The 23,807-nt window shown below is 47.6% G+C and overlaps 1 protein-coding gene across 1 annotated transcript in view; it reads left to right on the forward strand.

Moving 5' to 3' along the window:
• Positions 1 to 17,201, forward strand: part of SLIT3 (slit homolog 3 (Drosophila)) — a gene marked incomplete at its 5' end in the record, with an annotated part of 205,812 nt that extends 188,611 nt beyond the window's left edge. Inside the window, 5 exons of the mRNA XM_008582348.1 lie at positions 1,822 to 1,952; positions 9,394 to 9,548; positions 10,951 to 11,236; positions 13,744 to 13,952; positions 16,592 to 17,201. Coding sequence (XP_008580570.1) covers positions 1,822 to 1,952; positions 9,394 to 9,548; positions 10,951 to 11,236; positions 13,744 to 13,952; positions 16,592 to 16,827 — 1,017 coding nt within the window. The remainder of the gene's footprint in view (positions 1 to 1,821; positions 1,953 to 9,393; positions 9,549 to 10,950; positions 11,237 to 13,743; positions 13,953 to 16,591) is intronic.
• Between the last annotated feature and the right edge of the window lie 6,606 nt (positions 17,202 to 23,807).

Consider the following 23,807-nt stretch of genomic DNA (forward strand, 5'->3'; position numbering starts at 1 on the left):
ATCATCAAGGACAACACTCAGCTTTGGGGGATCTGAGCCAGCTCTGTCCACAGATATAATTATAGATAACTCCTGACCAGCCCTCGCCGTAAACAGCAGCCCCCACTTTCAGCCTCATTCACTCATTCCTCTAGAAAATATTTGTTCAACTATTATAGGCCAGATGCTGAGCTGGGCAATGGGGATTCAGTGGTAGCAAGACAGACAAAGCCCCTTGTCTAGGGTAGGATGGCAAGGAAAGAGATAGTGACAAGCCCGGGTGCTGTGGGAGTGATTCCAGCCCATTGGGAAGAATCACAGAAGGCTCCCCAGAGGCAGTGATGACTGAGCTGAGACCTGAAGGATGAATAGGACTTGCCTGATGAAGGGTAGAAGGGTGGGGGACTGAGGCAGCAGGGTGAAGAACAGAGGTGAGGAGGGAGGGTGTCTAGCATGAGAGATCAGCGTGTGCAAAGGCCCAGAAGCACAACCAAACGGCATTTACCGAGAATGCAAAACCATTTAGTATGACCCAAGTTCTTTTCTAACTTCTTCAGGTTCCCTGCCTATGGACCTGAACACAGTTATTCAAAACTCTTCTGGGCAACCTAAATGATATTCTCAAGGGTAGGAACAGGGAAGGCGCATAATAGAAAAAGAATAGGACACCGCCCAAAGGCTTGCTGGGGAGGAGCCCTGGACACACACTAGAGGGTGCTGGCCAGTTAGTGGCCTCTGCCACATGGGGTTGGATACTTCTTGGTGCTGATGGGCACTGACTCAGGCTCTGCTCTCCTTTTGTTCGTGGCCACATTAGCCCAGGTTTAACCTGGAGCTTATGGAGAAAATACTTAATCAGTGAAGATCTGTTAAGCACCTACACATGCCAGACACTATTCCAGGCAATGGAGTTGCAAAAATAAACAAAAGTTCAAACTGCCTCACCTCGTGGTGTTTTCAGACCAGTGAGTAGGCCCCTGAGGTGAGGGTTGATCCTGGGCACAAACAACAAGGAAGCCCTGGTTGCCATCACCCGCTCCTGCTTCCTCTCTCAGTCCCACCCACCCAGGGACCCAGCTATTGGGTCCCAACCAGCCAAGGCAGCACCCAATGCCCTAGACATCCAGATGTCCTATCAGACTTACCTGTTCCACATCCAGCTCCTCAGGCCAGGTGTGCCCATAGACTAATCAGAGAATCTCATCCCTGCAGCCAGGTGGCTGGCAGATGATGCCCTCTGAGTAGCAACTTCTGAAACCAGTGGCTCTCGGCCTTGGCAATACCTTAGAATCACCTGGAGAACTTCTAAAGTTATCTTTGCCTGTGCCCCACCCCCAAGAGATTAGTGTGTACTTGCTCTGGAATGAAGCCCAGACACTGATATTTTCAAAATTTCCCCAGATGACTATTAGCACAGTGCCTCGTTCATAGTAAACATTCAGTTAAACGGTGTTAGCATTTTATTTATGATAATTATTATCATACTTTGTAAGTAGAGACTGAGGCTCTGAGCAGGGACTTGGGCGGGATCACATTGCATGCCAGTGGGAGAGGACAGATAGAGCTCTTGACATGCATAAATATATGAGTATAGTGGCACATAGTAAATGCTCAATAAATATAGGTTGAAGTTTGCTCAATCAGCATTTGTGGAAGTGTAAGTATAGGCCTTGCCTTCTGGGAATTTACAGACTAGATGGAGGAGAAAAGATGGATGTGAATTCAGATCCAGGATAGGTTCAGAAGCCGCCACCTGGAAGAGAGTGCTGTGAGGTGGGGAACCTCAGGAGAGGTTTGGCCTCAGGTAAGCTCTAACCCACATGCCCTGGCTTCTCTCTCCAGGTGGCCACTGACAAGGACAATGGCATCCTTCTCTACAAGGGAGACAATGACCCCCTGGCGCTGGAGCTGTACCAGGGCCATGTGAGGCTGGTCTATGACAGCCTGAGCTCCCCTCCAACTACAGTGTACAGGTAAGACCCTCACTCCCTCCCCACCCGCTGCATGTGCCTCCACCTTCCACCTTCCAGCCCTGCAAGATGATGCTGATGCCAGGTGGCTCTGATGCCTCTTCTTCCTGCCACATGCACACACACACACACACACACACACACACACACACACACACACTATAACTGCAAAAATATATATCCCCTCCAACTACAGTGTACAGGTAAGACCCTCACTCCCTCCCCACCCGCTGCATGTGCCTCCACCTTCCACCTTCCAGCCCTGCAAGATGATGCTGATGCCAGGTGGCTCTGATGCCTCTTCTTCCTGCCACATGCACACACACACACACACACACACACACACACACACACACTTTCCTTGCACAGAGTGGTGGGTGAGAGGGAGAAAGGCGGTGTTGGAGGAAGAGGCAGGCGAGGAAGGCAGGCACACACCAGGAGATGACACCTCATTAATATAAGATAAATGACCAGCTGGCTACTGTGCATGGCACGGGGTGCTCCAATGGGGATGAGGCTGCTTAATGAGATGCCCTTTTCAAAATGTCATCCTAATCTTTTATTAGTTTAAGAAAGAAAACAGGGTGATTAGCATGCAACTCAACAGGAGGAAATCCAAGAGCACCACGGGAACAGGACTGCTCCTTAAGTGACTTTCAAACTGTTCTGAAAGACAGTTTTTCCTAAACTTCTGTCTTTCCAATGGTCACTCTGATTTCTAGGTTATCCATATGGTGGCTGTGCTATTCATATGCTACTTTATATCGACTTCCAACCTGCTCACTTTTTTATTTAGCTTCGTCCTCAGGGGAAGGAGAGCCAAACCTGGGGAAGCCATAATTTGAAATGGGAAACCAGAGAACTTTTGTCTCCTAAAGTCCTTGTCAGGGAGTCAGATGAGGTTTAGCAAATGGGCCTGGGGAAATACCAGGCTCTTTATCTTATCCACAGGAGGCACCAAGTTGAGGATGTCCAGGCAGTCCTGGCCTGGATCTTCATGGTGAGCCTGGTGACAGGTCTTCGGTACCCTCGGCTTCCAGTCTGAAGGGGCCCCAGAAATCTCATATTGAGATTGGTTTTGCTTCCAGACACTTTCCTCTGAGACAGCCCTGTTTGGGCTCCAGGAGTGCAGTCTTTCACTCAGTAAACATCTATCAGGCACTTTGTTTGGACAGGCCCTAGGCTAGGTGTAGGGGACACAGTTATACACAGTCCAGACAAGAAGACAGACACATAAACAAAAAACACTTACACAAGCCAAATAAAATGGTTCTCACTGGAGACACCAGCAGCATGCTGTGGACACTAAAGATGGGACAAATATTTTTTCCTGGAGGACCAGGGAGGGCTCCTTGGAAGAAGAGGTAGTGTTAGAGCTAAGGTTGGACCTATGGCTAAGGAGCATTTCCACAGGCTGAGAAGGAAGCCAAGGTGGGAGGGGCTGGGGTTAATGGAGGGCACAGGCTGAGCTAACCAGCAGCTGAGGGGATCAGGAGGCCATTCCAGCCAAAACAAAATGAGATCTCCTCTTCAGAGTCACTGCTGCAACTTCTAGCCACCCAGGAAGGCTGCCTCGGCCTCAGGGCCAGAGCCAGGGAGCCAAACCAAAGCTGATCTAATCAGGGGAGCTGGCAGCCTACAGACTTCTGCCCACTGAGGCCCCATTGATCAGCCCCCAGGGTGAGGATGGGAAGCCAGGGCCCCCAGCAGGGGTTCCCAGGCTAGATTCCATGCCTCCTTCCTGTCGAAGCCTGACTTGGTTATCTGCCCAGGTGTAGTCACAGAGGGTGATAAGGGCACTTCAAGATTTTGTTCCAGGACCCAGGGCAAATACACAGAAAAGCCCATCTGAGCCCCTCACTGCCCCAACATGGGGACAGACTTCACTGTTCCTCAGTACCAAGACTTGTCGGGAGGCCAAACTCACCTGCCAGCTAGGCCAAGCAGCTAGTAGGTAACAGACCTGGCTGGGGTGTCAGTAGGGAGTGGTGGGGACTGCCAAAGGGGCAGCTGGCCGCAGCTCCAGCAAATGCTGCTGTGTGGGAATGCAGATTGTCAAGAGAAGCTGGAGGGGTTTCTACGTGAGATATCTGTTTTTAAATATTGGCCATTGTAAAATACCACGTGTGAGCTCTATTTAGCAGTTCACCCTCCCCAAGTCTTCATAACCACAATCCTATCCACTGCCAAGGTCTTTGTCTCATTTGATCCTCACCACAAGCCCTAGGCAAGCATCATTACTCCTACTTTAGGGATGAGAAGGCTGATTCTCAGACAGATTTAAACCCCTGTAGGTTCCCACCAAACCTCACTCTCCCACCGTGCTGGCTCCAGGGCATGAAGGGGGGGGCCGGGAAAGAGAGCATAGGCCCAGCCGCTGTGGTGTCAAGTGGGGGCTGCTGCCAAACTGAAATCCCAGGACCTCTTTGTTCCTTGAGGCTCTATCGCCACCTAGTGGTCACAACTCAGCATCCAGGTGAGAGCGACCAGCACCTGGAAGAATGACCACCCTCCTAATCCTGGTCTTTCCACAATGGCACAGGGTCCTGTGGCTCTGAAGACTTGGAGTTCAGTCCTGCCTCCACCACTTCCACTATAAGACTTCGGGCTGCACACCTTCAGTCTCTGAGCCTTAGGCATCGTGTTTCTGAAGTGGAGAAAAAATTGTGCATTCTCACCTGGGGGTTGTTAGTGTTAAATGAGAGGATGTAGGTCAAGTGCTTAGCCTAGAGTAGTACGATGCCTGGCTCCACTAAGGCTCAACACATGCCCACCTTGTTATTAAAAGCAAAAGAACTGATGGGCCACTCTGGCCAACGCGTGTTAGTCATGCCAGTTGCAGACAGGAACCATCCAGCCCAGCTCTGACACTCCCAGTGCCATCTACCTCCCACTTGATGCTCGGTCAGTCTGACCCAGTAGATAGTGAAGAAGACTCTCAGAGCTCCCTTCTCTCCCCTGAAGTTCCTAAATATCTCTCCAGGAGACTCATTACTGGAGCTTAGAACCACATGGTATGATCATTTCTTTTAGAGTAAACACCAGATTTCTGGTTTATTTTGTTCTTTTCAATTTTTTTCCCTCTTCTTTTATAGCACTAGAGCTGTTTTTCCCATTGATACAGGTTGAATATACCTTATCTGAAATGCTTGAGACCAGAAGTGTTTTGGATTTCAGATATTTTTGAATTTTGGAATATTTGCATTATACCAGTTGAACATCCCAAATCCGAAAATTTGAAATTCGAAATGCTCCAATGAGCATTTCCTTTGAGTGTCATGTCAGTGCTCAAAAAGTTTCAGAGTTTGGAGCATTTTGGATTTCGGATTTTCAGATTTGGGATGTTCAATCTATATTTTACTTCAAAGGCCAAGATTTTTTTAAAAAAATAGAAATGGAGCCATCCTGATTTACAGATAGTGGTTAAAAATGAGAGCTTTCAGCACGGAGCATTTTGGATTTCGGATTTTCAGATTTGGGATGTTCAATCTATATTTTACTTCAAAGGCCAAGATTTTTTTTAAAAAATAGAAATGGAGCCATCCTGATTTACAGATAGTGGTTAAAAATGAGAGCTTTCAGCACTGTCGACTTCAACCTCCAGGGATCCACAGTTTGAAAAGCACTGGTTTTAGGCATTATTTCCAGGCAACCTTGGTTAAGATATGCGAAGGAAGAAGTGAACCTATTAATTCACAAGCACCTACTGGCATAGACAACGTTATGAGAGGTTTAGGCTTGGAGCCAGTCCTGACTAAACCTCAACTCCACTACTGGCTAGCAGTGTGGCCTCAGTCAAGTTAATTAGTTTCTTTCCCTGTAAAATGGAACTCACAAGAGGCCCTCCTCAGAGATGGTAATAAGTGGAAGCATCCAGAAATTCAAAGTCCTGGGCAGCTGTAAGGTTGAAAAATCAGAGTACAGGCTTTCCAGGTTCTACTAACCTACTCCCCCACCCCAGTCCATGCTACACCCAGCTCCTCCAAGCCTAGCATAAGGGTCCAGGAGACTAAGCACTTTCTTGGTATTAGGGACCATGCATTGCCCATTAAAACCCAATGTTAAGAGAACAAAATTCATTGTGTAGAAGCAGAAACTGGAGCTTGCACAAGTGATGTGACTTGCCCAGGATCCTTCAGCTAGAAAACCCAGTATGATATCAGACCTCTTACCGCTGCCCCCAGCATGAGCTGGCTGAGGATTATACCTGGAGGAACGGGCCTGCCTAGGACTCTAACATATGTGCATCAGGCAAGATCCTCTGCAGATCTGGGTGCTGGGGTACTGTGGAGCCCAGCACTTTGTCTGGGACAGGAGCTGGTGACTGCACAGTCCTCTACTGCTCCTGCTCTTGCGGCTCCTGCCAAACCACTGTCTCCAGGCCAAGTGCCTTCAGAGGCCATGCGCCAGGGCCTGAGCTGGCTGGGGGATCACAGGAAGGGGAGAAGGGAATAGGCTTGAAGCCAGTGTTCAGGAAGGAGCTAGTGTGTGTGTTCACTGAGCCTGTGTGTGTCTATAATGGGAAAACAGCTGCCCAACTCCCTGAATCTTAATGTTGAATGGGAACACAGAGACCACCCAACCAGAGCTGCAGCCCCTCGACAGCTCTTTCTGACAGGTGGCTGCCCAGCATGTTTACATACCTCCAGGGCAGGGAGCTCATTGCATTTTAGGACAGCACCAGTTTACAAGATGGTTTGGGGCTGTATCTGCATGTTTTTTGCATGTGTGGTTGGAGAACTATGTGAGGGTTCAAGGTCAGAAGTTTATGGTCTTTTCCTACCAGCACTCATTCCCCGAGCATCACAGTCCTCTGCCTTGTCCTTGGCTCATGACTTGGAGCAGCTGCAGGCTTCTGAAATAGAAACAGCTCTATCTTCACACAGCTTCTTGGCTCCCTATTACAAAACCAGATACCCCAATGACTTTTTTAGCCACCATACCACCCCCCATTGCGCTGTTTCTTGGCCAGACCTTGATAAATTAGTCATCTGATTAGACGAAAGGCTAAGAAAAGTAGAATGTGAGCTTTGTGAGTGCAGATACTCTTGTCTGTCCTGTTTGCCACTGATCCCCAGCACCTAGGCCGTGTGGCCCATAGCAGACACTCAGTGGGTGGATGGATGATGGAGGATGGAAGGATGCATGCACGGATGTATGAATGGATGGAGGATAGGTGTGTGGATAGACAGGTGGATAGATGGACAGATGAGTGTATAAGTAGATAGATGGGTGGGTAAGTGGATGGGTGGGTGGATGGTTGCATGGATGGACAAATGGATAGATAGATGAAGGATGGATAGGTGGGTGGGTGAATGGATGGGTTAATGGATGGATGTGAAAGAAGATATTTCCCAGTGGATTTGGGTGGGCCCTCGGCTCCTGCATGTCCCCTTCTGCCATCACTTCCTCCCAGGGATCAGTACTAGAGTAGGGATCACTAGGTTGGCAGACAATGGTAAGTTACTGTTGTTATTACTATTCTAAATAACACTAATAATAACTGCTCCCATTTTCCCAGTAATTTACAGTCTACAAAGCACTTTTATGTACCTTCTCTGATTTATCATAATAATTCTGTGAGGTTATTCTCTCCCCTCTTATTCTCCCCCCTTCTGCAGATGAGGAAACTGAGACCAGGGGGCTCAATTTCTATGACTGGCGATGGTCCTATTCAGCAGTAAGGGGCTGGAATGGACTCTGCTTTCTCCACCACACCCCAGTTAAGCCTGTCTTCTGCCAGGCATTTCCCTTGCCTCTTTGGCTGCTGAAGTTTCTAAATCTGAGTCAGTCACTGAGACCATCCCTGCCTGCCTGGATAATCAGTGCCACCTCCCTGCCAGGATCCTCTTGCTGAAGCCAACAGGAATTCACCATGGAGATTTCAAGGAGAAACAGAGCCTTCATATTTACTGCCCACACCTGAATAGATAAGACAGTGCTCAGCCTACTCCTCAGAGAGACATTTTCTTCAGGGAAAGAGGAGGTGTCATATCTCCAAACTAGAGCCTTCATATTTACTGCCCACACCTGAATAGATAAGACAGTGTTCAGCCTACTCCTCAGAGAGACATTTTCTTCAGGGAAAGAGGAGGTGTCATATCTCCAAACTCTGTCACCTCCCACCACTCTTCCCTCCCAGCCCCTGCCAAGGATAGAGTACTGGAAAGAGCAGAACACTGGAGTCAAAAGTTTTTCCTATAAATTCTGCTCTGGTATTTACTAGCTAGGTAGCTAGGTGACCTCAGACAAATCACTTATCCTCTCTGGGCCTCAGTGTCTTTATCTTTGAAATGGGATATCTGGCATCAACTTCATCAAATTATCATGAGGTTCAAATATGTGAGCCATTTAGTACCATGTCTAGCCCATCATAAGCCCTCAATGAGTGGCTGCTGGTACTGTCAAAAGGTGGCACAGAAAAGGGGAATGTGTCTTGGTTCAAATCCCTGCTCTGTCACTTATTAGCTGTGGGGCCTTGGGTAAGTTACTTAACCTTTCTGAGTTTCCATTTCCTCATTTCTATAATGGGGATAACAAACTTGCCTTGCAGGAGTATAGTAAGGCATTATTTCCCCAGATGTGGTATTATACCCCACTGGTAGTACACGGGGTAAATTTAGGTAAGACAAAGTACTGAGATTTTCACTATAAAAGAATTTACTTCATACATACTAGAAAAAACATAAAAATCACACCAAAACAATTTTTTCTTGGACAGTATTTGCTAAAACAATACTAACCATTTATCCTTATTGATACTTAAGGGAGAAATGAGGCAATCGAAGGAAAATATGTTAAGTAAATAATTGTCTGGGTGGTATATAGGTAGAGCAAAAGTTGAGAAGGTGTTCTGAGGACGGAGTTTGCTTGACTCTATAAAATGACAGAAAATAACACAAATAATGATAATCCAATGCAATACAGACCCTAGACTGGATTGTGTACTGGAAGGAAATAAATGCTATAGAGGACATTATTGCGTCCACTGAAAAATTAGAATACAAATGATAGACTAAGGTATGGTATCAAATGTTATATTTACCAAAGGTGATTACTGTGCTGTGCTTATGTAAGAAAATATCCCCGTCCTTAGGAAATGCACCCTGAGGTATCTAGGGATAAAGGGCTATGATGTATGTAACATATTTAAATGGTTCAGAAAATTTATGTATGTATATGCATATATACATATATGTGTGTGTATGTATATGTATAAAGAAGAGAGAAATAAATGGTAAAGCAAATGGGGTTAATGGGAGAATCTGGGTAATAAGTATTTTGTGTACAGTTTTTATTTTTGCAAATTATGTAAGTTTGAAGTTATTTCCAAATAAAAAGTAAAACAAAATGCAGGTAGTGCAGGTCAAGTCTGCAGCCCAGTTACCTGGTTGTTGAAGGCACTCAGCAAACCTTCTGGCCCCCTCTCTTCTCTCCTGTCCAGTGTGGAGACAGTGAATGATGGGCAGTTTCACAGCGTGGAGCTGGTGATGTTAAATCAGACGCTGAACCTGGTGGTGGACAAAGGAGCCCCCAAGAGCCTGGGGAAGCTCCAGAAGCAGCCGGCAGTGAGCATCAACAGCCCCCTCTACCTTGGAGGTAAAGCCCTCCTCCCTGACCTCCCCTACCATCCCTTCTACCCCTGCCTTCCACTGGCCCTCTGTGCTCCAGCACCCACACCCAGGCCCACTGCCAGGGGCTCCCCTACTCTCATCTCCACACCCACTGCCAAAGTCAATTGGGGAAGGCTTCCTGGAAGAAAAGATAACCAAGCTAAACTCTGAAAGAGTAAATAGGCATTAGTCGGGACATGGAGAGAAAAGGATTTTGGACAGATGTTAGGAAAGGAAAGAGCAGAATGTCTGAGAATTATAAGTTGGTGAAGATGGAAGGGGGAGGGGTGAGAAGAGGGGAGGCAGGAGATGGAAGCAGGGTGGGGACTCTGCTGAAGGCAGAGCAAAGGCCAAAAAGCAAAGTAGCCACCAGCCTGGCAGAACCAGGACCTAAAACGCAGCTCCTCGGCTGGTAGTTCTCAAAAGATTAGGTATAAAAAAGGCCCCCAGAGCAGCTTGTTCAACACAGAGATTGCTGAGACGTCACCCCAAAAAGTCCACTTCCAAATGGATGGCATGGGCCCAGGAATCTGCACTGTTAGTATATAGTTCATATGCAGGGGTATGCAGGGAATGTCCTGGCCCAGAACAATCCCTGAAGGGACACAGCTTCTCCCCAGAGGAAGCCCGTTGCTCACTTTCTCTTCACCTGCTCCATTGGTAGCCAGAACAAAGCTGAGTCCTCTGCTTCTGGCTTTCAGACCAGTCTCAGGATTCCACTGTAGGGGGTGGGCAGGGAGTGTTGTATAAGGATAGAGAAAACACAAATCAGACTTCCTTGAAAAGTGAATTAGGTCTTTACCAACAGTCTCTTAAAGACACTGAGAAGAGGGGTACACAGCAGCCAAGGGGTCTAAAAACCTTGAACCCCAAAGCCACTGAGCAAGGCTGTTCCTCCATACCTGTCTCTTCTCCCAAACTCCAGTTCACCTGCCTTGTGTTCTCCTGCAGGGCCCACAACAAGGGGCTGAGGAGGACTGAGGGGGACAGCAGAGTTACCTAGTGCATCCATCTCCTGCCTAAGTGACGGGGGCACCCTCTGCAGTTCATCCAGGGGGTCCATGTGGCAGCAGGTGACCAGAGGGTCTCATTTTTTGTAGGGAAGCCTAAAATACAGATTCTTATGGGAAATTTTCGATATTTAAATATTGGCAATGAATTCAAGTTTTTGAAAGAGTCCTAGTATGCATATCCTTGCATGATTAAGGCCCTGGCTTTGGGCTCATTCTCTCAATTTGAACAGCAGAGGGCCAGACCTCTGAACACAACCTTGAGCACATGAAAGGTGCTTTCTCACTCTGAGGAGAGGACTTGCTGGGCACTCGGCCCAGCAAGCAGAGGTGGCAGGGGAGGGTCCTCAGGCTGTCGTCCTGGCTTCCCTCCCACAGGCATCCCCACCTCCACGGGTCTCTCAGCCTTGCGCCAGGGCACAGACCGGCCGCTGGGCGGTTTCCACGGCTGCATCCATGAGGTACGCATCAACAATGAGCTGCAGGACTTCAAGGCCCTGCCGCCGCAGTCCCTGGGGGTGTCACCAGGCTGCAAGTCCTGCACCGTGTGCAAGCATGGCCTGTGCCGCTCGGTGGAGAAGGACAGCATTGTGTGTGAGTGCCACCCAGGCTGGACCGGCCCACTGTGTGACCAGGAGGCCCGGGACCCCTGCCTTGGCCACAGGTCAGTATCCTGAGACCCCCAGCTGCCCCATTGGGCTCCCAGTTTGGACTAAGTCCATGGCCCATATGAGAAGTGGGCACTGTGAGCGCTGAAAGAATTGTGGTCAAACTGTAGACAGGATCTGTATATGTGTGACTGCTTAAAAGTTCGAGAGGTTGAGTTTGCACATGCATGCAGCAGGTCCCACTCGGAAGTGAAAGCAAGAGAGGGCCTTGCTCAAAATACCTGTCTCTACCTTTAGAGAAAAGGTGCCCCTTTGGGCAGACACAGCCCATGGACCCTCAGCTTGCCAAGTGAAAGGAGGGTGAATTTTAGCCCCAACTTGGCTACTCCCTCAGCCGGTGCCCTGTGCAAGGCACCAGGTGTGCATCACCATGCACGGCTGAATCACATTTAATGATTTAATCACTCAATATTCATCCAATAAGTATTTATTGAGGGGCTACTCTGTGTCAGGCCTTATACTAAATATAAGATATCCAGTATTCTCAGTGTTAAGAAATCTGTATCAGCCAAAAATGACACCAGAGCCAAGATTGGTCATTTGGTTGGCTGAACAAGTTGGGAAATGGTATTTTGGATCAGGAATGAGAGACAGCTGTAAAGGTTTGAACTGCCTGTGTTGCCCTTCACTGTGTGTGTTTGACTCTATAATTAATATGAATTCTGGCTTTGTCATCCAGTAGGGACAATGATGCATCATGATGAAAAATATAGGCTTTGCCGTCAGTTTTTCCATCTAGGAGATATGGATAAGACTACTGATTGCATAGGAGCCACAGAGGAGGGGCTGTTGTAGAAATTAAGAGCGATACTGGGTATAAAGCACTTCACACAATGCCTGGCACATAGCAAGTGCTACCTGGTGATGGTGGTAGTGGTGGTGGTAGTTATAGTAATGTTGTTATCATTTAAAAGGGTAGAGCAATTAAAATGTTTAGATAAGGCTTAGATTCCTCCTAGCGGTGATTGGCCACTTTGATATGTGAGGCTTTGGGGTTTTTTTGGTTTTTTAAATATTTTTTTACATTCTATGATGTTGTTGCAGAGCAGTTGAGAGGGAGGGGGAGAGGGGAAAGGGGAAGGAAATGGGATGGAAAGAGGAGGAGGGGTGGGATTGAGGCCTATGATCTCCCTCATTCCCACAGGGGAGACCAGGGGACTTCCAGCGGTGACTTGGTCATTACTGGGCTGGTGCTGATATCAGGGCGGTGTGGCAAAAGGCCTCGCACCCCCACCACCCCAGCTCGGGAGAGCCCAGGGCACTTCCAGCGGCAGCTCAGTGGTCATCACTGGGCTGGTTACGTGTGTCAGGGGTGCGGGGGTGGCTGAGGCCCCCAGCACTCCCCTCTTTCTGGCTTGGTAGCTCAGGGGACTTCCAGTCCTTCTAGGGGTTATAGGTGTTCTTTGGTTGAAATGAGACCTTTACTAGTTAATATCAAACTTTGATTGTGAGTACTTTGTTTTTTCTTCCAGTTCTGTGTTGGATTATTTGCTGTTCCCACCACTCAAACTCTGTGCTGGAACTAATTTGTTGTCCCTTGCTTACTTCTAAAATGGGGGAACTTCCTGTGGGAACCAGTACTTGAGCTCTGTGGTTGAGCTAAATTGCTGCTTTGGTGCTGATTCCCTAGGGAAGGCTCTTTGCAGCTCAGGTTTTAATAGTTGACTTTATAGGAAGTTCTGGGTCTAGTGAAATCCGGTGCACCTGGGTTGTGCAGAAACTCATCTGGGCCTGAGTCTTTTCATCAATCTGCATTCCATGCAATTCTATATTCCTGACCAGTCTCCTCTGAATGGTCCTGTCCTGACTGGGGGACAGATCAGCTGTCCTTGCTGTGCCCCATCCATACTCCAAACACTTCCCATGGGATGAGCCATGCTCCGGTCCCTTGCAGTGACTCACCAGCCTCTGAGTGGCTCCTTTTTTTCAGTTGTTGTGGCTCCTTGCTCCTATGTGGGTCCACAAGAACCCTATTAGTGGTATTACAGGCCTGGGGGCCACCGAGGCCCTCTTCTCCCCTGCCGCCTGCAAGCATTCTGTAGGTCTTTCCTCTTCTTTCCCTGAGCTCTAGCGGCCCCAGCTTGGCTGTTGTTGCTTTACAGTTGTAAATCGGTTGATTTCTGGGAAAGAGTGATGCTGGGGACTGTTTATACTTCCATCTTGACCAGAAGTCAGATATGTGAGTTCTGATGTCCGCATGTAAAGCTGCAAGCCAGCCTCTGTCATGATCACATCTGGCACTGGACACTGGGTGATGCTCACAAGCTTCCAGCTTGTTGGCCACTGGGACAGGGTATTTAAGAAAAAAAGAGATGCTCAGCCACTGGGCTGGCAGAGGGCAGACCATGGGATGGAGAAGGCCTGTCATGTCTCACTCAGCCCAAGGTCCCATGGCTCTGGGTCCCCTGGTTCAAGCCTGGTCCCTGGCTAGGGTGGACAAAGGAAGCCCCTAGCAGCACTAACTCTGATCTGGTTCCCTTCTCACCCTCCCCTCTGTCCCCAGCTGCAACCATGGAAAATGTGTGGCAACTGGGACGTCATATGTGTGCAAATGCGCCGAGGGCTATGGAGGGACCTTGTGTGACCACAAGAATGACTCTGCCAATGCCTGCTCAGCCTTCAAGTGTCACCAGGGGCAGTGTCACATCTCAGACCAAGGGGAGCCCTACTGCCTATGCCAGCCTGGCTTTAATGGGGAGCACTGCCAACAAGGTGGGTCTACTGGGTACATGAGAGGGAGGACCCAGGAAGGAAGCAGGTCCAAGTTGGACTCCAGATCAAGACTGCCTAAGTTCCAGTTCTTGCTGTGCCACTTAGAGGCTGCATGACCTTAGTTCAGTCACTTTAGGTTGCATTCAGCACAGCCAGGGCTGTATGAGGGTCCTCACCACAGGGCAGCTGGCTTCCCCCAGAGTGCATGATCCCAGAAAGAGCAAGGAGGAAGCCAGTGTCAAATGATCTAGCACCCTGATTTCCACAACATCATCTTGGTTACATGGGTCAGGCACATTCACTGACAGAGAGGACTACATAAAAGACATAAACACCAGGAGATGGAGGCCACAGGGGGCCAATTTGGAGGCTGGCTACCACACTGCCTTATAGGTTTGTTGGAGGAGGACATGAGATGTGAAGTATCTGGCACCTGGCCCAGTAGTAAGAGTTTGGTAGCTGGACTACATTATAGTCCAATTTCATGAAAAATCCAAGTTAAGATCCTTAAAAGCTGGAAGTGACATTGTTCTCATGATAAAGAAGGTCAAACTCTGTCTTAGAATCTGTGTGACCTCAGGCAGCATCCTTTGCCTCTCTGGTTCACAGTTCCTTACCCAAAGGTACAGACAACTCATAGCACCTACTGCATAGGTTTAGTGTGAAGATCTCTCCTCTTTTCTTTTCCAATGTGTTGGCCCTTAGGATGCCATGCCTTCAAAACTAATTCCTACCCTAGCCCTTTGGGTTCTCAGGACACCCCCACCCCCACCCCAGACCTTTTGAATCAGAACCTGCATTTTGACAAGAGCCCCAATGATTCATATGTGTAATAACATTGCAGATGTCGCTCTATGGTCTCCATCCAGTCCCCCTGCCATTATTGGATCAACAGAAGACAGTTCCTTGGACTGGTCTATTCTAAGCATCAAATTACTTATCTCAGCTAGTGGCCCTTTATTATATTAATTTTGAGATGAGCTCGAAAAAGGAAAATTAACTTAAAATTAAATTATATTAACATGAAAATGGTTCTATCTCACCTTGGAAGTTTTTCTCCTGCACAGACACTGAGAAGTCTTCCTCCCTGCCACCCGAGTCCTAGGCAGACCACCCCCATTTTATACCTAGATGAAATACTATTCTTAACCAAAACTGCTCATTTTTAAAAATGTATTAATTTAAGATAATTTTAGACTTAAAGGAAAAATTATTAAGAGAGCACTAACAGCCCTAATATTCCCCTCACCTCGATTGTTAACTTGTTGCTACATTTGCAGTCTCTTTCTTCCCACATTACCCACACACACCCATTATCATTAGTCCCTTTCTTATTCTAACAATCTCATAATTTTAAAGAAGTGTATCAAGCTTAACACAACTCACATTGCATCATATGAAAACACTGAAGTTTTAAAATGCATAAAGTCTTTTCTCCTTCTCGATCTCCTCTGCTGCTCTAAACAACCTGTGAATTATTAAGAAGGACAGGTAAATGTGTCAGACAAGGAAACTGAGGAAGAGGGATGACAAGTGACTTGCCAAGGCCATGCGGCCAAGGACCCTAGCTCCAAGTCCACAACTCCCTTCCTCAGTGCCTTGCTCCAGATGTCCTCCTAGTGTAGTAAGGACCGCGGAGGGGTGGAGTTGAAGAGTTGGGTCAGGGTCCAAGTATTCAAGCAGATACAGGAGTCCCCTTGCCCTAGCCAAAGACCCTAGCTCCAAGTCCACAACTCCCTTCCTCAGTGCCTTGCTCCAGATGTCCTCCTAGTGTAGTAAGGACCGCGGAGGGATGGAGTTGAAGAGTTGGGTCAGGGTCCAAGTATTCAAGCAGATACAGGAGTCCCCTTGCCCTCCCTCCAGTTATTTCTAGGACTTCTGGAAAAGCTCATCCCAAAGCCTCTTTGTCTCTTTAATTCCTGCTCCTTATTCAGCTCTCAGCTCCAACATCGCTTCCCAGATAAGCCTCTCTGGCCACTGGGCCAGATCAAGTTCCTTTGCTATATGCTCTTATATGAAGATGTTCCTTTTCTCTACAGCATCTACCTCAGTTTCTCATTACAAATATATTCACTCAAATGATTATGTAATTAGTGTCTAGACTCTAAACTAAGGGAGACTGGGGCAAACTGGAGATCTCCTGCCCCATCTAAAGCATTCAGCTATAGCCAATTATTGCAATGCAGGGATGCAGACCCAGCTTGGCCAGTCCTCTTGGGTTTCAAAGAAGCCAGAAATTCAAATTCTTTGGTGAAATCTCCTGGTTTTTAATATTAGCATTTAATTTAGTTTTTAAACATATGTAGGGCTCTCAAAACATCTGAGGATGGGTTTAGCCCACATTCTACCAGTTTGCCATGTCTAGTTTGGACTTTAAGTTCCCTGAAGGAAGGGAGCACTCCTGCTTCTGCCACCATTATATCCTCAGGGCTTAGTTATAAGCCTCATATAGAGCCTGGCACAGAAAAGGCAACTTAATATTTGTGGAATAGATGGATGGGTAAGTGTGGAATAGGGGGAGGGACAAGTGAATGAATAAGTACATATAGTTTTCAGATCACAAGTGTTTCAGAACAGCCTACCTGGGAACTGCCCATGCTCTGCCAATGCCCTGTTCCTACCTCTTCTGCCCTCTGCAGAGAATCCATGCCTGGGGGAGGTAGTCCGAGAGGTGATCCGCCGCCAGAAAGGTTATGCATCATGTGCCACAGCTTCCAAGGTGCCCATAATGGAATGTCATGGGGGCTGTGGGCCCCAGTGCTGCCAGCCCACCCGCAGCAAGAGGCGGAAATACGTCTTCCAGTGCACGGATGGTTCCTCGTTCGTGGAAGAGGTGGAAAGACATTTAGAGTGTGGCTGCCGCCCGTGTTCCTAAGCCTCTGCCCACCCATCCATCTCATAGACTCGAGCTTGTTAGGGTTGGGACAGCCACATGGGATCCCCTTGAGATTCAGAGTGAAGGAGAGGAAGCTGGAGAGAAAGCAAAAGAAGAGAATATTAAGTATATTGTAAAATAAACAAAAAATAGAACTTATTTTTATTATGGAAAGTGACTATTTTCATCTTTTATTATATAAATATATCACATTGTCTGAGTATATGTACCATATAGTGAGTTATTTTTACTGAGTTTTGTGTTGTGTATTTGTTGTGTTTTTATAAACAAACAGCTGTTAAAAATTTTAAGAAAGATTCATAAAAATGTTTTAAATCGAATGGACAAGAATAAAGAAACAATAGCCTGTCTGAGGAAGGAGAAGGAAGTTTTTATGTTTATGAAACACTATCATGGCAGTAGAAACCAAGACTTGCTTACTGAGCTCAGGAAAAGAAATAAGAGGAAGAAAGAAAAGGAAAAGATCTTTCTTCATTTCTAACTAACTCTTTTCTTTCTTCCATGAAAGGACCCAGTTTTTGTTTTCTTTTTTCTTGGTGGCTGGCCTATACAGGGATCCAAACCCTTGACCTTTGTGTTACAAGGCTGCACTCTAACCAACTGAGCTAATTGGCAAGCCCTAGCACCCAGCTTTTATATGAAAGGACCCAGTTTTTGTTTTCTTTTTTCTTGGTGGCTGGCCTATACAGGGATCCAAACCCTTGACCTTGGTGTTACAAGGCTGCACTCTAACCAACTGAGCTAATTGGCAAGCCCTAGCACCCAGCTTTTAAAAATCCCAGTTCTTCTAGAAAAAGCAGCTGAGCCCCAGCCTTCTGAGTCTGGCAGTTTCTGTCCCTGTCTGCCCCAAACCCCACTGCAGGTCTGAAGCCCTCCTCACCCCCCACTCCGAGAGACCCACCCCTCTTTTCCTTCCTGGCTGGCCCTGACTTCCATTAGAGGACTATCTGAACTCTGCCATAGGCTTAATCTGGGCCTGTTTTGCCAAATTTTAAAAGAGCTGTTCTTTTCTTGCCCCTCCACAGGAGCAAGGTCCTCCTGGGCGAAACAAGGGGAAACGGGGCCATGCTGTCTTCTTGGGCCCCAGGCACTGGCCCTTCTCAGAAAGTTCTGGCCAACTAGAATTCCAATTCCAGGTATTGAATGCAATGCCTGGAGAGGAGGCAGCCAGCACTGCTGGGATGAGGAAGGCTGGGAGCCATGCCTGCCTACAGCCCTAGTAGATATCCAACTCCAGAAGGTTCTTAGAGGCTCTTTATATGAGACAGAAAGGCCTCTGCCTCCTGATCCTCCAGGTCACCATTCTAATGACAAAAACTGTACCTTTATCTATTCAACCCCTGGCTCCCTGGGAAGGGTAAAGCAGAAGAGCCCCACCTCATAGGTAAGGAAACCCAGGCCTCCCTCAGGCTCTGTAACTCACCTTAAGCCACATGTCTGATAAGTGGAACAGCCAGACCTGGAGTCCAGACTAAAACTCTAGATTCCTTCTCCAGAATGGGTGAACACAAGAGGTTCTGGCAGTTTAAGTTCATCAGATAAACCCTACTGGAAAAGGAAAGTAGATGTTCTTTCCTTTTATTTATTTTTGGCAGCTGGCTAGTGCTAGGATCCAAACCCGTGACCTTGGTGTTATAAGTGCTCTCTAACCAACAGAGCTAACTGGCCGGCCCCTTCCTGCTTTTGTTCCGCCTTGTTCATTCCTTTTTCTGCCTCCCAAGTATCCAGAAAGATTCTAGAGAGAAGGACTTATGTATCTAGGGAATGTGATCCCATCCAGCCTCTGACTCCATTCCTGATGGGAACTTGCCTGCCCCCATCTCTTTCCACATATCCTCACCCAGCCTCATTTTGCCCCCTTTTGTCCTGGTCAGGCTAGTACACGTGGCCCAGGGTCTCAGCTGTTCATACCAACTCTCTGGCTGTCATTGTCCATCCTTCCCACCCCCAAGAGCCTCCACTGCAGAAGTTTCAGGGAGGAGAGTTTGGGACTCAGTGGACCTTTCAGCTCTGAGGGTCCCCATAGGAGCCTAGTTGCTCTGTGAGGACCAATGGTGGGCCAAAGATTCCAAGAATAAAGAAAGGAGAAAGGAAAGGAAGGAAGATGGAGGAACACAAGGGAAATGGAAGATAGGGAGGGAGAAAAGGAGGGAAGAAGGAAAGAAGGGAAGGAAGAAGGAAGGGAGGGAGAGAAGGAAGAGAGGGATATGATGGATAAATTTACCTAAAAATATGCATGTCAATATACATTATGTTCTAGGTGCTGTACTTTATGGTGGGTTTAAAATATTAATAGTCAGATTTACTTAGTGCTCACTATATTCTACATCAGATATTCTAATTGCTATATATATTTATATATACAATCATTTAATTCTCAAAAACAACTCTATAGTGGGGCCGGCCCGGTGGCTCACTCGGGAGAGTGCGGTGCTGATAACACCAAGGCCCCGGGTTCGGATCCCATGTAGGGATGGCCGGTTTGCTCACTGGCTGGGCGTGGTGCTGACAACACCAAGTCAAGGGTTAAGATCCCCTTACCAGTCATCTTTTAAAAAAAAAAAAAAAACTCTATAGTAAAAATATTAACCCACTTTACAGTTGAGTAAACTGAGACACAGAAAAGTTAAGGAACATGCCCAAGAGTAGATTTCTAACAAATTGTAGAGCCAGGATCTGGGCTGGGTTGTCTGACTCCAGAACGTGCTCGCTGAAACATGAAACCATACCGCTTCTCTGGGGAACCAGTCCTGCCCATAAGGATCCTACAGTCTGGGGCAGAAGCAGTCAGGAAAACGGGTGATCGCTTATTGTACAATAAGTTTTCTAATGGCAGTATAATCAAAGGAAGTGGCTGTCCAGAGGAGGGAATTTCCAATCCTGAGTCATCAAGGATGAACAGGAGTTTGCCAGGGGTGGGAAAGGGAGTTGAACTGTCCAGGGAATGGCCTATAAGCAGTGAAATGTGAAAAGGCCTGGCATGTTTGGGGAGCTGTCAGAGGCTGGGAGTAGCAGGAGCATGGGAGTCCACCTGGGGAAGAAAGAGAAATGGGGTCGACCTGAAGGCAGAGTTTTGACCACAGAGAGCTGTGTATGCTAAGGTAGGCCATAGAGAGCCAGCAGGGTTGGAGCAGAGGATTAGCAAGATTAGTGCTGGCTCAGAAACAGAACTGTGGTAAAGGAGAGAGAAGCCTGGAAGAGGAGATAGGTCACCCAAAATGGTCTTAGGGGCTCCCAGTGGTTCACTTTGTGGCTAGAAAACACTGCTTCCCAGATGTACCACAAAATTCTTCATGGTAGCTCAGACGCTTAGTCCTGGAAGGTGTGTCCTGGGATCTACCCAATACCCCTCCCATCTCCCATGCCCCACCAGCCCCTGTCCCCATCCCAAGGCAGGACCTGAGCCTCATTCTACCATCAACACCCCTAATTAGCCTCTCCCCACCCAGCACGAAGCCCACTCAGCCTGCTACTTTGAGAGCCCCACCCAGGGTCACTGGCTTTCTGGAAGGACTCAGCTGGCTTCCAGCTTTTTCTCTGTCCCCCACCTTGCCAATCACCCCCTGGGCCCAACCCTAAATCCAGCCACAGTCAGCCAAGACAGCAAAAGGGCTGGGTTCTCTCAGTGTGGCTTAGGGGGTATTTGAGCCTTCCCCTCAATTTTGGAAGCCTTAACTTTGAGAAATGCCGAATGCAAGGGCATAAGAAAATTCTCCCCAAAATAAAGTTTCCCTAACATATGGAGATTTAAACTCTCTCTCCTTAACAGCAAAATTCTAAGAACAGAAAGTTCGATGGGGCAGAAAGAGTTCAGTTAGTTAATTTGCACCCTAACAAGTGCGGTTCAATGTTTGTGAGTGGGGACATAATGTACAGAAGAGGTCACTAGAGCTATTTCCCCCTGAGCAGGATTCAGGAGAAGGGAAGGGAGGGTCCCTTATGGACTCAGCCAAGGGGCCCTACAATAGCTGATGAGATGATGTATTTAAAAGCTCTTTGTAAAGTGTAAACTAAAAACCTTAAATGTAAGATGCTGTTTTTATTACTGTTGTTGTTGCTATTATTGACATGCCAAAAGGCCCTTTTTAGAAGACAGCTTTGCTCTTCCAATCTCATAACAATGAGCCCAAATCTGATGCTTCAGAACGATGAGGAGAGGAGAGGAAGAGAGGTATGAGGGGAGGAAGGCACATCTCCTAGGACCAGAGGAAAAAAGGAGGAAAGCCTCCAGGATGACCCTCAAGAACACAGGAATGGTCAGGCCTAGGACTGAGCTAACCTTGCCCTCCACTAGAGACAAAGCTATCACCAGACTAAACCCTGAGGCCGAGAAGTCACCCACTGCCTTTGCTGGAAGTAGAAGCCCATAGAAACAAGTGACCTGCCCCACAAAGACTCACAGGTTCCCAGATATCAGAACTGGAGAAACCTTAGGGGGTCACAGGTGGGTGGGAAAATGGAGGGTCAGACAAATGAAAGGAATGGAGTGACTAAACCATAGACCAAAATCATACAGCTAATTCATGACCAAGGCAGGAATAGACTCAGATGTTCACCCAGCCAAATTTCATCCCACTACTCCACAGTGATATCCAGGCAGAGTAAAGCCTCAGATAGACCTTCCAACACCTTCTTGATGGCCAGGAGAGTGTCGTCCACCTTCGCCCACAGCCATCTCCTGTTGTGCTCTCAGATGGCCAGGAAGCTGGTTAGGTGGCACCTATCCATGTTTTCTAGTCTGGGTTAAACAGTGCCAAATGAAACACTTGGGGAAAGTTGGTGAGAGATGCCAGCTAGCAGGACCAGTAAAGGCAGAATTGGGCATTTCGCAAAGCTTATTTCTCTTACTCGATGATAGGTTCTAATAGGAAAATTTTTAAGACTTTTTAAAAACAATGTTATAGTGCTGCCTCCACAGTATGGAATAATGTACATTCTTTTTTCAACAGATTGTCATATTCTGATATCATTAAAATAAACAGATGAGTCACAGAAGAGCTATCAGACACTTCTGTGAATACCATAACTCAGCCCTGCTCCATGGTGTGTGCTTTATTTTGACCCCTGACTTTCATACCCCCTGGGACAATGATTACTGCATTCAGGGGTCTTAGGCAAGTCTGGTGTGGAATTAGTTGAAAAAAATTCGTTTCTTGGACCATAAAGTGAGATGAATGAATCCAGAGTTCCCCAGACACATGGAAGAGAAGACTCAACACGTGGCTCAGGGTCTGCAGGGAATGCAGTTTGTATGGCCACAAACTGGGTGCCAAGGGTCACGGGGGAGGAAGCCACTCTGGTTCAGAGGGAAAGAATCCTTATTAAGACATGAAGGAAGATTCCTCCTGGACACTCCAATTCCCAATTGAATTACCTCCTTCATTCCTTCAACAAGCATTTTTTGAGCATCTACTATGTGCCAGGTACTATTACCCCATTAGGACCTTTACGGTCGTGACGGACCCTCCGGCTATCCACTCCCTTCTCCCCAGGAGCCTTTGAGCGTGAGGGTTCAGGGTGGAGGCTCCTTTCTGCTTCTCTCTCTCTCTCTCTCTGGATGCTAAAACGGGTTCCAAAAATCCTACTACTAGGTTCCTCGTGGCCTCCAGCACTGTGCCTCCCGGGAGCTTGAAGTGTGGGTGACGACCCTCACTCTCCTCCTAATCCGGTTCCTCCGTGGCTCACGAACTCCTCGGGGGATGCCTCCTGGATTTTTCTGACCCACTTCTGGCCCAGGGATTCATTTCCTCGTTTTCTCTTTTTCTCTTCCTCTTGATTTCCTTATCTCTGTCCACTTCACAATGGGAGCCTCCTCATCCCTTCTAGAAACCTCACCCCTCAAATGCTTACTCAGAAACCTTACTGTACTCTCCCTTACACCAGATATTAAGCCAAAGCTCTTGATCAGATTTTGCACTCAAGATTGGCCCCAGTACCCCCTGGACAACCCAAACCATTGGCCTTTTGAAGGATCCCTAGACCCAGACCTCCTTCACGACCTTTTTTAACTATTGCCAGCACCTCAAAAAGTGGAAGGAGATCCCCTATGTCGAGGCCTTTCGCCTCCTCAGACAAAATCCCCATCTTTGTACTTCATGCTCTCCCTCCCAAATCCTCCTGGCCTGTAAGTCTCCACCCCTTCTTGACCCTCCTACTTTCATACCGCCCACCTCCCTCCACTCCCACTTCCCCCTCCGCCTCAGTTTCCTCTCCGCCATCTTCCATTTCAGCTTCCCCTTCCACTCCAATTCCACAGCTGCCCCCCATGTCCCCTCCTCCTGCAAAACCTTTTAGTCCTCCACGGACTAGATCACAGGCGCTCCCTCCGGTCCCTCCCACGATTGCACCGCTTCGAGAGGTGGCTGGCCCAGAAGGGGTAATCAGAGTTCATGTACCTTTTTNGAACAGGATCCCCAATGGGATTATAACACCCCTATTGGCATAAATTCCCGTGATGTTTTTGTTTCCTGCCTTGTAGCTGGCCTCAAACAGGCTGCTCGAAAAGTTGTAAATTTCCAAAAGGTGCAGGAAGTAATACAAAAAAAGGAAGAAACCCCTTCCGAATTTTTAGACAGGTTAACCAAGGCCCTTCAACAATGTACCAATCTAGACCCAGAAACCCCAGATGGTTGTCATGTTTTAATGACCTATTTCCTAGCCCAGAGCTACCCCAACATTAGGGATAAATTAAAAAAGCTAGAGCAGGGGCCCACTACTCCTCAGGCTGAAATTCTTATGGTGGCTTTTAAGGTTTTTCATAATAGAGAGGAGGAAAAGGAACGCCGCAAGCAGAGAGCTGATCAGGCAAATTTTCAGATGCTTGCACAAATACTCCAAGGACAGCCACACCCCGGGTGCCCACAAACCCATAAGCCTCCCCCCTGGAACCTGCTTTTTTTTTTTGTCTTTTTTCGTGACCGGTAACGGGATTGCAACCCTCAGTGTCGCGCCCGTACCGC

The sequence above is a fragment of the Galeopterus variegatus genome, unplaced genomic scaffold (genome assembly GCF_000696425.1).
Source record: "Galeopterus variegatus unplaced genomic scaffold, G_variegatus-3.0.2 Scaffold2578, whole genome shotgun sequence".
NCBI classification, from domain to species: domain Eukaryota; kingdom Metazoa; phylum Chordata; class Mammalia; order Dermoptera; family Cynocephalidae; genus Galeopterus; species Galeopterus variegatus.